Consider the following 12,953-nt stretch of genomic DNA (forward strand, 5'->3'; position numbering starts at 1 on the left):
CATCCACAAACTGAAGGGAAGCTCCTAAGCATTTGACCTCTAAAAAGCAGAAACCTGCCTGCAAGCTGTCTGGCACGAACCAACCCCAACTTTTAAGCTCTGCCTGGGGACAGCCCAGGAAAAGCAAGTGTTGGAACAGCTCAAGTTCACACCAGAACATACGTCAATAGTATGGAAGTACTGAATCCCAGTGCTTGGGAATGTCTGTAGTGCACATGAATTTATATGGCTATGGAGAATATTAAAAATAAAAAGCTCTCACAATGCAGAAATTCACTCCATTTTCTCATCTGGTGGGTGAGCTGGTACGTTCAGCTCGCAGCTTTGACTGAACAAGAACTTTTACTTTCATACTGAAGTAAAATTTTCAACACGGGCAGAGAAAATCCACAAACTGAGCAGTACCAAACTAAACTGATATGAAAGAAAGAATGGAGGCAGTGTAAGGGCACAAAGGTGCCTGAGCATCTCAAGGAGGGCTACAAAGATGGGGAAGGGTCTGGAGAGAAAGCTGTGTGAGGAGCGGCTCAGGTCTCTGGGTGTGCTCAGCAGCGCTGAGGGAGGCCTGACGGCGGCTGCAGCTCCTCACAGGGAGCGGAGGGCAGCGCTGAGCTCTGCTCTGTGTGACAGCGACAGGGCCCGAGGGAACGGCATGGAGCTGCGTCAGGGGAGGGGCAGCTGGGGGTGAGGGAAAAGGCCTGCACCACAGGGCAGCGGGCACGGAACGGGATGCACAGAACGCTCTCAAAGGATTTGAATTTAGAGTGGTCCTGTGTGGAGCCAGGAGTTGGACTTGATGATCCTTGTGGGTCCCTTCCAACTCAGAATATTCTGTAGTTCTGTAGGACAGTATGCTAAGCAGCATTCAAGTTACACCTGTCCAAAATCCTGAACAAACCCAAGATTTTATACAAACACCAGGCATGAGAAAGCACCATCACTAAGTCTGTTTTTCCTCATCTACTGTATATTTAATACACAAAATCTGAAAGCATTAACTTTTCCTCTAGCTTTTCAGCAATACACATATGCATACTCTGAATTAAAACCACTATTCCATTATTAATCTTTTTTTTGAAGGCATAAAATGGGGGGGGAAGTACGAGTTCTAGTACACGATTTCTATTGAAAAGACATCTACTTTCAACAGGCTTTGTAGATCTTTCTTTTTCCAAAAAAAAAAAAAAAAAAAAAATCTTTTTCAAATTATCAGAGGGCAACAACACAGCAGAAAAAACTAAAGTAGTTCAGGGAAACAAAAAGCCACAGAAAATACTTTCAGAACGATTACTAACAGTAACTCCTTCAAAAATAGGCAAATGAAGGTTAAAACATGGCAGAAGCCTCACAACTGTACTTTACAAACAATGTTGTTTGCAAAAGGATGCATCTGGTATTTTTCTTAATATGGCCATCTGGCAACACTTCTTCCATTCTTGCTATTCTAAACAGATTAAGAAAAAAAGAACCTAATACAAAAGGCAGTTATTTACAGGTCACAAGGCGTATTACACAAGATTGTATGGGTTACTCTCGCACTAAACTGATTTCAAATACTCAAATTTACACACTTGACAATAAAAGTTACTGCTTAAAACACTTTATTACTTTATGTTGAATTTCAGTAAGAAAAGCCTGTGTTTAAGCAGGTTCACATTCAATGCTTTTATATTCTCCCCGGTTAAGTTTGCTAATTATATTATCGCAGTTACTCGCTTCCCAATACAAAGCCTTGCACTGCATTGTATCTTGCTTTTAGACATCATACCAATTAATGGTGTGCCACCACCCAGTGAAATCACAACTTGCTAGCCATACTGGAGCACGCAGCAACAGACCCCTCTGACTCACGTAACTTGAATAGTGTCTGATTCAAAAGATCATTTGCTTTATATACAGAGGTAACAAAGCAAAGATGGCTAAAGTCTCTCCTGATGGAGCACATTAATGCAAGGCAATTAAGAGAAACATATTCAAAGATCTGCTTCATATTTAATGCTACTCTTGCAAATGCGGCAATATTTGTAGAACACACCAATGTTCTAACTGTAATCACTCACGTGTTTGTTTGGTTTTTTTTTTGCCACTATAAACAATGATTTTTTTCACAATTAGTATCTAGTTTGCACTTTTAAATATGAAGCTTCACTACCTAGTGAAGATAATGAGCATAAGTATCTGACTTCAAAATATAGCCTTTCAACTGACAAGCAATTTATTCTGTTTCAAAAGTAATTTTGCTATTGTGCTAGAAAATTGTGCATCAGTATTTAAAAACAATAGGACAATGAATAATGCATTGTTCCTAACTAGGAAGAGGACAGAAATCTTTATGTCTTTGTTACCTCGTATTCTTCCACGCAATTGTTGGAAGTGTGGATTTGCTTTGAATGACAAATCAATTAAATGTAATCCTAGAAACTTTTATTAAGATAAGGAAACACTGGAAGCAATGTGAATAAAGAAGCCAGAGCAAAGACATCAAAACTCTCAGCATGGCTGCTATGAATCACGTATGAAAAGAACTGTCTGATAAAAATATGGCTTCCTATGTGAAAAGGAAGCTAACATTGAACAACTTCCAACAAAATCTAGCTATTTTGAGGAATGACATTTAACAGACTTAAGTGAAAGGAAATCATACACAATAAGTGCTTTTAAACAGACTTTTGTATCAATATCTGCTATGAAAACAACATCCCAAGTTATCATTTTGCTTTGCTTCTGCTCATGGCCAGTAAAAAGGTAGGAGAGAGAAGCATAACCTGACCTGTCCCAGCTCTATCCTGCTCTATCATTATTCATTCCCCCACAGTCTAACCTACATGAACACCTCTCAAGTCTGAGGATAAAGATAAGCAAACTGAGAAGGTAAAGGAAGAGAAAAAAGAGAAAAAGGCAGACTCAATTCAGAAGAAGAGCAAGAATTGTTTAGAGGGCAAACCAACAAAGCAGCAACTACTGTATGCTGCATTTTGCACTGATACAGCTGCTCAGATCCTGTTCCATGACATAAAAAGACTTAAACATTCCACAGCAGCAAGAAAGATTACATTAAATATACATTTAGCTGAACCAATAGTACATTTTTATATAGCTGCTCCACAACAGTTCCTCTTATTCAAACATCCAGTATCTTCAGAAAATATTTTCTTTGCTACAAGCTACATGAGAAAAATCCAATTACAATTATTTTTTTTTCCAAATATTCTTCAACATTTCTAAAGACTGGAAGTTACTGTTTCCATTTAATTTCAAACATCACTATGATGCACTCAACAAGAAGTCTGGTTGCATTGCAGAGTTATGTTCTTCATAGACTATGACAGAAGTGAAGCCTTCTACAGGTAAATGCACGAGATGTGAAGAAAGTCCTTTACCCTCCTCCTCCAAAACCACAGAAATACTTTTTTTCAGAAATATACAAAAATGATCAGAGCTTGTCAATGTTTATTTATTTTTTACTAAGCTGTAGCTGTATGTCTTTTGCAAGTGTACCCTTACCCAGTCTTACTTCCAAAATCTCAGAGTCCTGGCCTAATAACAAACACTCAGAGAAAGCAATGCCATTACAATTCATGCACACCATCAGGGACAGGCCTGTTAGACAACTCCATATGGAAGAGGCCATAACCACAGTAGATCAATAGTAAAAACAACAAAATACACTTTTGGATAGTTTTTGGGGAAACTGAAGATCTGTATACCAAATATTTGTATTCAATTTCAACATAGAACTTTGCTTTTGTGTTCTCACATAGCAGAATCTTTAAAAACCTATTACAGCACTCACATTATGGTGCACATTTATCAAATGGACAACAAAATAGAAAAAAAGTACTACTACTGTACATAAGGAAGTTTGTTGGTGAGTTTATCAACTGAAATGACTAATAGTTACTGTAATAAGCTGAATTCAGGTGCTCCCAGCCTTTCACAAGCAATGTAGTTTCTGGAAAACTGTAGGGGAGCATTTTTGATCAATCACTATAATAAAAACACAACAAACCACATACTAGTCACTTCTGACACACAGAAATAAAGAAAAACTTTGTATCTGTTGAGAGAAGGGTCTAAATGCAGACTACACAGTTACTACCTTCCATAGGCAGCCTTTCAAGGATGACTTAAATGACAGCTAACTAGAACAGCAGGTGCCATAGCAAAGCAAAAGCTCTGAATGCCATTTGCCTTCCCTTTCCCCAAGCCCACCTCCTTGCCAGAGATGTATATGACAGAAGTAGATTCAAGAGACCTGCATAAGGAAGTTGTCATTTAAAAAACAAACCCCACACCATTCCTTGCTCCTCTTTCCTTACCTTAGAGCACTACACATGCCCTACCAGAATCAACATCTTTTTTCAGGCCAGGACAGGATGAGTGAATATCTACTTAACAAATAGCTATGACCAATAACAAAATAAACAGCAGGACCTGAGGAAACATCTGCATTTGCTAGAACCCTATTTTTAATTAGTAAGGTACATCATTGATCACAACAACGGGGCCATTTTATCACTGTCACTGGGGATTGTTATTGACACTGTAGCTTGATCAATTGTTTTTTCTCCCCATTCCAAGCAATCCAAGTGCCTGTCCAAGGAACGCAAATCACCGTATTTGGATACTACAGACAAAAATCAGGAAGGCAGGCAAATATTGGGTAAAAATACAGCTTAAATACAAACAACCTTAAATGTACATCTTATACATTTACATTTATTTGGTTTTGTGTGTAAAGCATATCACTAGCGTCGAAAAAACAAAAAGTATTTTTCAAACATGATTCTAAGCAATGTTGAGTCAAAGAACTGCAACTTATAAAAATTACTTAAAGTTGCTATGTCATCAAAACATACTATTGCAGATGAAGTACAATTTCCCAGGTATGACATCAAGAAAAATGTCACTGTATGTAAAAATACTTCACAACTGATACTGTGAGCAGCTCTACCTGTTACCTGTGTCATTAAAACAAAGACTGCTCTGACAAGCAAAAGAAACTAATATATGACAACACACACTACATAACTATGTAAAAGCTCCAAGAGCATTAACATAAACCAAGTTTGTTCTTTATAGGTTATACATCAAGCTGGTCCTTTTTCCCAGACAAAAACATCAGAATCTAAACCTATCCTAAATCTTACAGTTATCAGTCCCAAAAGCTAGTATTAACCTGTGAATCAAGTCTACAGAAAACAGAGCATCATTCAATCCAGTAATGCAAATACTTTGGCTGTTAACAGTTTACGATACTTCCGGGACATGTGGACGAACCCTAGGTTACACTAATCTGAAATTCATGTAGTTACCAGATCTGTCACACAAACAAAAATGCTCATAAAAAAGCAACAATTTCCTAAAACCTGAGTCCTCTATCAGAAGGCAAACTACAGAGAGGCAACAGCAGTTGCTTTGCTGCAGGCTCTTGATACATCTCCAGCATGGTCATTCATAATAAGTACACTATCATGATCCATATTACACGTAATTGTGCTGGAAGATTTCTTCCTGAGAATGAAGGGTTTTTTGCGACAATGTAGGCCTACCTCTGAATACTTGGAGCGTAACTGTATTTATGTACTACTGGACACAGCTGGTAAGACCTGATACTCTGGCACCAGCTCAGCTGTCCCAACACTCCACACTGTAGCACTACTAGACTAAACACAACATACACTGACAGCGACAAGCACAGGACACCTTAATGAACTAGATAATTTGCTTACAGATAAATGAGGGTTGAGCACTGTTTCATTCAGTCCCTTATCAGCTTCAAAATTCCTCTCAGCTTCTTGTTTTACATCCACATATAAGGTAGATGGACAACACAGAGCACAGTTAACTTCCTTTCTGTGCTCAGCAGTTGCTTACTATTGGGCTTCTGACTATATGGGTCTAACATAAAAAAGAGTGTTACTCTCACTGCATGTTCAAAGTGATCCCAGGAGCTCTCCAGTTCTCCTTCTCCCATATGGTGTAAAAAAACAAAACAAAACAAAACAAAAACAAAAGCAAACAAAAAACAAAGAACCCACAGCAACTGTTTCAGATCCTTTGTGCTGAAAGACAAAGTGTCAAAACAGTCAGAAAACAGTAGCTTTTTTTCCTCCAAGCTTTCTACAACTATTACAGTACATATTAACCAATAACAAACTGTTAATTATTAGAATATAGACAACTGCTTACCTCATAATAGATTTTCCTAGTTTCTAACAGTAGCACACAGCCAGTTTTCTGTTCAATTCTATATAAAAGCATGTGATCTCAGGTGTATAGCACTGCAGCTCCTTAGGTGTGCGGGAAGAACACATTCCAGCTTTAAAATACAGGTTAATGGCCAGCAAAAGTACTCTCAAGTACACAAGCACAGCAGAGACATACTGGATGAGAAAGAATTTCTCCTTACTGAAGAACTAACAGCAGCTACAATAGCAGACTCCTACACACTGCTCAGCTTAAGCAAAATAAGTCACTCTACAAATTAGCTTTGAGGCCACTACAGGTAAGCAACTGCTGAGTTGTATTAACTGAAGTTGCCAGTAGCAGGGAAATCAACTCGAGTTAAATAACGTTACTGTGCTAAAGTTAAGGATTAGTGTATAAGAATTGCAAAAGATGCAATGTAAGAACTGTAAATTCTTCACTGAAAAAAAAAATCATGACTAATTAAAGTTCTTGAGAGCACAGAAACCTGGCTTAACCTTGAGATTAAAAAAAAAATTAATTAGCGTCCACCTCTAGATATCTTCTGAAGTATGAATTATGCTCTTTCAAACTAAAACTGTATGTATATACGCTTCAACACTCATGCATTTGCAAAACCAGGAGCTTTGCTGCAGCTTACACAGGAATGCAGGTCCTCTTATAAGTCTGTGCTGCAGAGAAAGGTCAGAAAAGCAGGATGAAGTATTCATAAAAGCTTAGGAGTTGTACATCAATTGTAACTTTAAGTCATAAGAATTAAAGTTGTAGCAACACTTAATAAGTGTTAATAAAAGGGGAGAGCCGGACACTTCAGACATGGAGAAGGGTGAGGTAACTTAACGAGTTCTTTGCTTCAGACTTCACTGTCAGTCAGGCTTCCCACGCCTCTCGTGCCTGTTTACATCTGAGCAGGGATTTGGAGAGCAAAATCCCTCCCAGTGTAAAAGTGGAGCAAGTCCAAAACTACTTTGTGAGGCTGGATGCATACAAGTCTATGTGGCCAGAAACATATCCATTCCAGGAACTGACTGATGTGTGGTTGCAAAGCAGTTCTCCCTCATATTCGAAAAATCGTGGCTGCCAAGCAAAGCCCCCAGAGACTCCCACATTAAAGAAAAGGGAAAAAGGAAGACTTAGGGAACTACAGGCCAGTGAGCCTGTTGCTGTGCCTGGAAAGATCAAGCAGCAGATACTCCTGAAAGAGTATCAAGGCACACCAGAGATGAGGATGTGATTTGGAGAGACAGCCAGCACAGCTTCAACAAGGGCGGATCATATCTTACCAATCTGGTGGCCTTCTAAGATGGAGTGACAGCATCAGTGGCCAAGGGCTACTGATGTCATCTACGTGGACTCATATGAAGCCTCTGACACAGTCACAAATCACATCCTTCTCCCTAAATTGGAGAGATGTGAATTTGAAGGCTGAACTATTTGGTAGGTTAAAGAACTGGTTGAATGGATGTCGCCAGAGGATGGCCATCAATGGCCTGATGTTTAGGTGCAGGCTGGTCACGAGTGGTGCCTATCAGGGATCTGTCTTGGGACTGGTGCTTCTTAACATCTTATCAACGACATATACTGCGGGATCAAGAGTGCCCTCAGAAAGTTTGCTGATGACAACAAGCTGAGTGGTGCAGTTGATACAGCAGAAGGAATGGATGCCATCCAGAGGGATCTGGACAGGCTTGAGAAGCGGGCACATGAGAATCTGATGAGGTTTAATGATATCAAGAACTAAGTGTAGCACTTGCATTAAGGTAATCCCAGACATAAGTACACACTGGGAGAAAAAACTCACTAAGATCTGCAGAGAAGGGTTTGATGGACAGAAAGCTGGATATGAGCCAGCAGCACACTTTTGCAGCCCAGGAGGCCAAAAGCTGCATCAACAGAGGGGTGGCCAGGAGGGAGATGGAGGTGACTGCCCCACTTTACCCTGGTGAGGCCCCATCTGGAGTCCTGCATCCAAGCCTAAGGTCCTCAGTCCAGGAGGAAGCTGTCAGCTCAAAAATGATCAAAAGCCTGGAGCACCTCTTCTATGATGAAAGGTTGATGAAGCCAGGCTTGTTTAGCTTGGAGAAGAGAAGGCTCTGGGGAAATGTCATTGTGGCCTTCCAGTAGATGAAGGGAGCTTACAAGCATGAAGCTTTTTGTACTCTCTGGTAGTGAGAGGACAAAGTAGAATGGTTTTAAAGTAAATGAGGAGAGATTTAGATTAGATGTTAGGAAGACATTTTTTACTCAGAGATTGAAGAGGTGCTGGAACAGTTGCGCAAAGGTGTCCCACCCCTGGAGCATTCAAGGCCAGCCTGGACAGGATCCTGAGCAGCCTCATGTAGTGGTTGGCACCCTGATGATGTCAGGGAGGTTTCAACTTGATGATCTCTAATGCCCTTTCCAAACTAAGCCATGCTATGACTCCATGATCAAAAGAAAGAACCAGAAGTAATAAACATGGTCAAAATGTTTTATAACCGTACAAGTGGTTTGATGGAACTAATGAATACTATAAATAATAATTTGTGAAGAAGATTGGTAAAATAAATACGCACTTCCATTTGAAAAGTACATAGATTATAAAAGAGAAACTCTGAAAGACAGCTAGGGAATTCAATCTATAATCTTTGGAAGGTAAAGCTAATCAAATGAGACAGAGGGGACAAAGCATATCCATAATGAATCTGTATTTCCTTGCCAGATCTTACAGCTTATTGAATCTGCTTATTTGCTCAAGTTTAAACAGTTTGCATATAACTGTAATTCTTGTGTTAAAATATCTCTCTAAAAAACCTATGTACCTACATGCTATATGAACTTGTCGTACATCTATAGTATTTTTCAATGCTCCTAAGCTATAATAGAACCAGCTGATAGCTTTGATGGTCAAGACTAAGGTTTTGCCAGAACAATAATCCTCCCCCTTCATTTTTTCTTACGAAGGGGAATAAAAAGCTTACAGATCCCGTGTAGAACTTCCTCCTGCCTCAATTCTCTGAGAAATAGGGACGATAATGGTAACACCGCCCTTCCTCAGGGCAAAGAGCAGACCTACAATAGATTGTCAGACATTCAAGTATTAGTGAAAAGGAGAATACAGCTGCAGTAGGCTGTCCTATTTGGTGACTTTTTGTGAACATTTGCAGGCTTATCTTTTAAGTTTAAAAAGTCAAGGTGATATTATTTAAACCTATCTTATTCTGCATAATTTTTAAACTGTTTCTTCTGTTAGTTACTCCGCAGTAGCATTTTTTTTTTATTCCTGATGAACTGATTTCACTAATTTGACTTCGAACAGCAGCAGCAGTTATTCTATGCTTAGAAAGCCCATCTGCTACAGCCAGCAAATCCGCTCCCTCCAGTCCTGCACCCCATGAGAATCAAGAGGAGGAGAAAAATGCCTCCATCAACTGCAACCATTCCCAACAATTCAAGAGCACTGCCCAGAGGACGCACAGAAATTACAGAGCAAAGTGTTTCCTCCTGAACGATGACGGCACACTCCTTAGAGTTCTTCAGGAAAGCAGGAAGGCAAGAAACATTCAATCTTCACTCGGGAGCAAACCTTTCGAACGAGTTTCTTCTAACTCCTCTCACAATTTAAGAAGCCTAACGTTAATTTTCACACTCCGGGAAGCTCACATTTTACTCTCTAAGATACGGCGGCTGTCTCACAGCACGTTCGCTAACGACGCCCATAGCAGCCTCTTAAGGCGGGCACCCTGCCGGCCACGAACAGCAGCTGCCGGCAGCCCAGGCCGCACCCGCGGGACACGGCCGAGAGCGCATCCTCCTTGGAGGCCCCACAGCCAGCCGCCCTCACCGCCCGGCCCGGGGACCGAGCGGGACGGCCGGCAGCACGCAGCCCTCTCGCACCGCCCTACGCGGGGTCATCACCCGCTGCCAAGGGCTGCACGGCGGGGCCGGGCTCCTGGCCCGAAAACAGAAGGCGTGAGGCCGCGGGGTGGGGATACGCCCACGCCGCCCTCGCCCGTACCTGTTGTGCCTCTGCGCCGCGGAGGCGCTGCTGTAATAGGCCGCTCTGCGCTGGGCGCTGCGCGGCACCGGGTGCAGAGGGATCTGGTCCGCCATCTTGGGGGCGCCGCGCCGCGCCTCCCCACCGTGCGGCCGGCACGTGTGACGTCACAGCCAACACCAGCTGATGGCGGGAGGAGGAACGGGTGGCGGGCGGGGCGGGGCGGGGCACGGCACGCTTTATTAAAGAAGGAGGCGGGGCTCCCTCAATGTGGGGAGACCCGGAGTTCGGGGTTGGAAGGGGGTAAATCCAAAGTGGCTGCCTTTAGGCTGCAAGCGCTTGGTTTTTAACATGGTCGAGGTAGACTGTCCTTCAGCCTGTAGGAGGCAAAGTCTGGGTGCCGCCTGCGCTGGATACAGAAAAGCGTGTTTGATCGTCTGGCACTGCGGAGTGACAGAAACTGTTCTCTGCCATTAAACAGAGGTGGTTTTTGTGAGAGGAGGTTTCCATATGGAAGTGGATGCTCTGTAATTCAGGGATAACGAGCCTACGTGTGGCATTTCGGAAAGATCAGTCACCAATGGAAAAACACAGTGTGGAAGAGTTCGCAGACCTACTGTAGGATATAATCCTTCCTATATGCCTCTGAAATGGGCTGCTGGGGGAAGCAAAAGGCCGTGTGCCATCACACACTGCAGCCTTCCTGCAAAAATAGAAGGGAAACAAATTAATTTTGCCATGGGTATTCAAGATATCCTCGTATCACAGCCTGAGCTTCTTCAACAAACTAGTTGCTTTGTTGCATCAATGTTTTCATACAGTAGTAAAAGCTCCTTAGATTAGACGCCTTGCTTGTGTGGCATTCATCATCATTCAGTTCTGCCTCTGGATTGTCATATACCCTGCCTTATGGATTTGTGTTTTCTTTTTTTTTTTTTTAGAGAAAATTCATAAATCTCTTCTTAAAGGATTTTTTAATGTAAAATTGAGACTTTAGCATGTGATGTTTAGATGTGCATAACATACCTGACTACATTTTTAAAATTATGTCTCCTTTTCTATTTATAAATACTGCAAGATCATAAGTAAACTTGCTATTGATCTGTGCTTTTCTAGTCAGGCATCTGAGGCAGGTATTATTTTTCAAAATTTCAAGAGATAGATGTTTCATTGTCTAATAAATACAGAACCACTTAATATCACAGTAGCATGTATTTGTGATAGTTTGTAAATATATTACCATTCTGAAATACACTTTCAATGCCATCCTTTCTATAATTCTATTTTGCATCTTTTTTATTACAATTTACAAAAAATTGGCATGGATCCAGAATTTATGATTTATAGATCTTGTGAACTCTTGATTTAAATAAAAAATGAGCTGGCAGGGAAACAATTCTGCATTTGTTGCATGGGTGTAGAGCCTATCTATGACTTGTCCCCATAGGACATTTTATAATACTTCATACTTGTTCTGCCTTTCTACTTCTACTATAAATGTTCCAGGTTAAATGTTCACTTCCTCCTAATCTTGTGCGTGTATCCAGTCTGGGTTACGGTAGAAGGAGGGGGAGATGAAATACCATTTGAAAACAGTTCATTCTACACTGTCGTTCTTGAAGCCAAATGTTAAAATCAGTTATACTAATGTGAATCTGTATGAGTACTACTAAAATCAATTGAATATAAAACAAAAGTAATGAGTTTCAATGAGGTTCATATAGTGTTATGTGAAACCAAATTTACATTATTTTTATATACTAGATGTTTTCTCACCTCATCCTGCAAAGAGCCTCACATTTCCATTTTAATTGGGGAACTTGTATTCATGACTGATGATCCAGCTCAATATCTGCCTTCAAATTTTCAGCAAATTGCAAATCAGTCCAAGACACTTAGAGGCATAAAAAATACCTGGAAAGACCTAAGCAAAGCAACACAGTGTGCAGGTAAGAATCCTGTTGATTTTATAGGAAGAGCTGAAGGCAACAAGAAAGTTTAAACAAAATAATTTCTTACACTGTCAGAGCAAGGGAGAAGAATATATACAAAAAAGAGGAAGCTAAAACAGCTATAGGTATCAGTTTTAATAATTCAAATAGCCATGCCTCCATATCTTCCATTCTTATTAGTAAAACGTAACAAAAATAGTTCTCTTGCTGTGGGGGAAAAAAAAAAAAAACACAACAAAATTAGAGATAGTGTTTTCTTTGTGAAGATCCTTGTTTTAAAAGATTACTGCAGATGATGAGGCCGCCAGCAATTCAGTTACACAGCAAAATCAATAGGTTTAGAAGCACCAAAAGTAAAAAGAATCATAGAAAACATTACTATACTATCAAAGCAAACACAAACATGACAGGTAATACAAAAAAAAAACACTACTTAATGTTTTCTCTACATAACTACAAAACAAAAAATTCTATTTCTATGTTTTTAATATTCATGGCATTCAGTGTTTGTCAATTAATTTGTACTCCCAGCTGTTACTTTTCTTTCAGACCTTCAAGGTCTTCTGTTTGGTAAATATCAACTCCCTACAGCTTTGAAAGTGTTACAGACTGCTAAATCTCTGCTCATCCTTTTTAGTCCATCCTTACAAAACTGTGGTTCGTGCACAACTGGCCTCACATCATGTACCACCTTCACCTGTATTTCACAAAGTAATTATTTAGGAATATAATACCAGAAAGATCTCTTCCAAATAAAGCAGCAAAATCATATATATGCTGTTTTGGGGATTTTGCCAGAGCTATGTTTTCCAGCT

The 12,953-nt window shown here is 40.4% G+C and overlaps 1 protein-coding gene across 4 annotated transcripts in view; it reads right to left on the minus strand.

Annotated features, from left to right (window-relative positions):
- ATP9B (ATPase phospholipid transporting 9B) overlaps positions 1 to 10,368 on the minus strand; it is a 153,955-nt gene extending 143,587 nt beyond the window's left edge. For all 4 annotated transcript variants that reach the window (XM_085220099.1, XM_085220097.1, XM_085220098.1 and 1 more), the window contains exon 1: positions 10,208 to 10,368. In XM_085220099.1, coding sequence (XP_085076225.1) covers positions 10,208 to 10,302 — 95 coding nt within the window. In that variant the 5' untranslated portion in view covers positions 10,303 to 10,368. The remainder of the gene's footprint in view (positions 1 to 10,207) is intronic.
- Between the last annotated feature and the right edge of the window lie 2,585 nt (positions 10,369 to 12,953).

The sequence above is a fragment of the Meleagris gallopavo genome, chromosome 3 (genome assembly GCF_905368555.1).
Source record: "Meleagris gallopavo chromosome 3, MGAL_WU_HG_1.1, whole genome shotgun sequence".
Classification (NCBI taxonomy): Eukaryota; Metazoa; Chordata; class Aves; order Galliformes; family Phasianidae; genus Meleagris; species Meleagris gallopavo.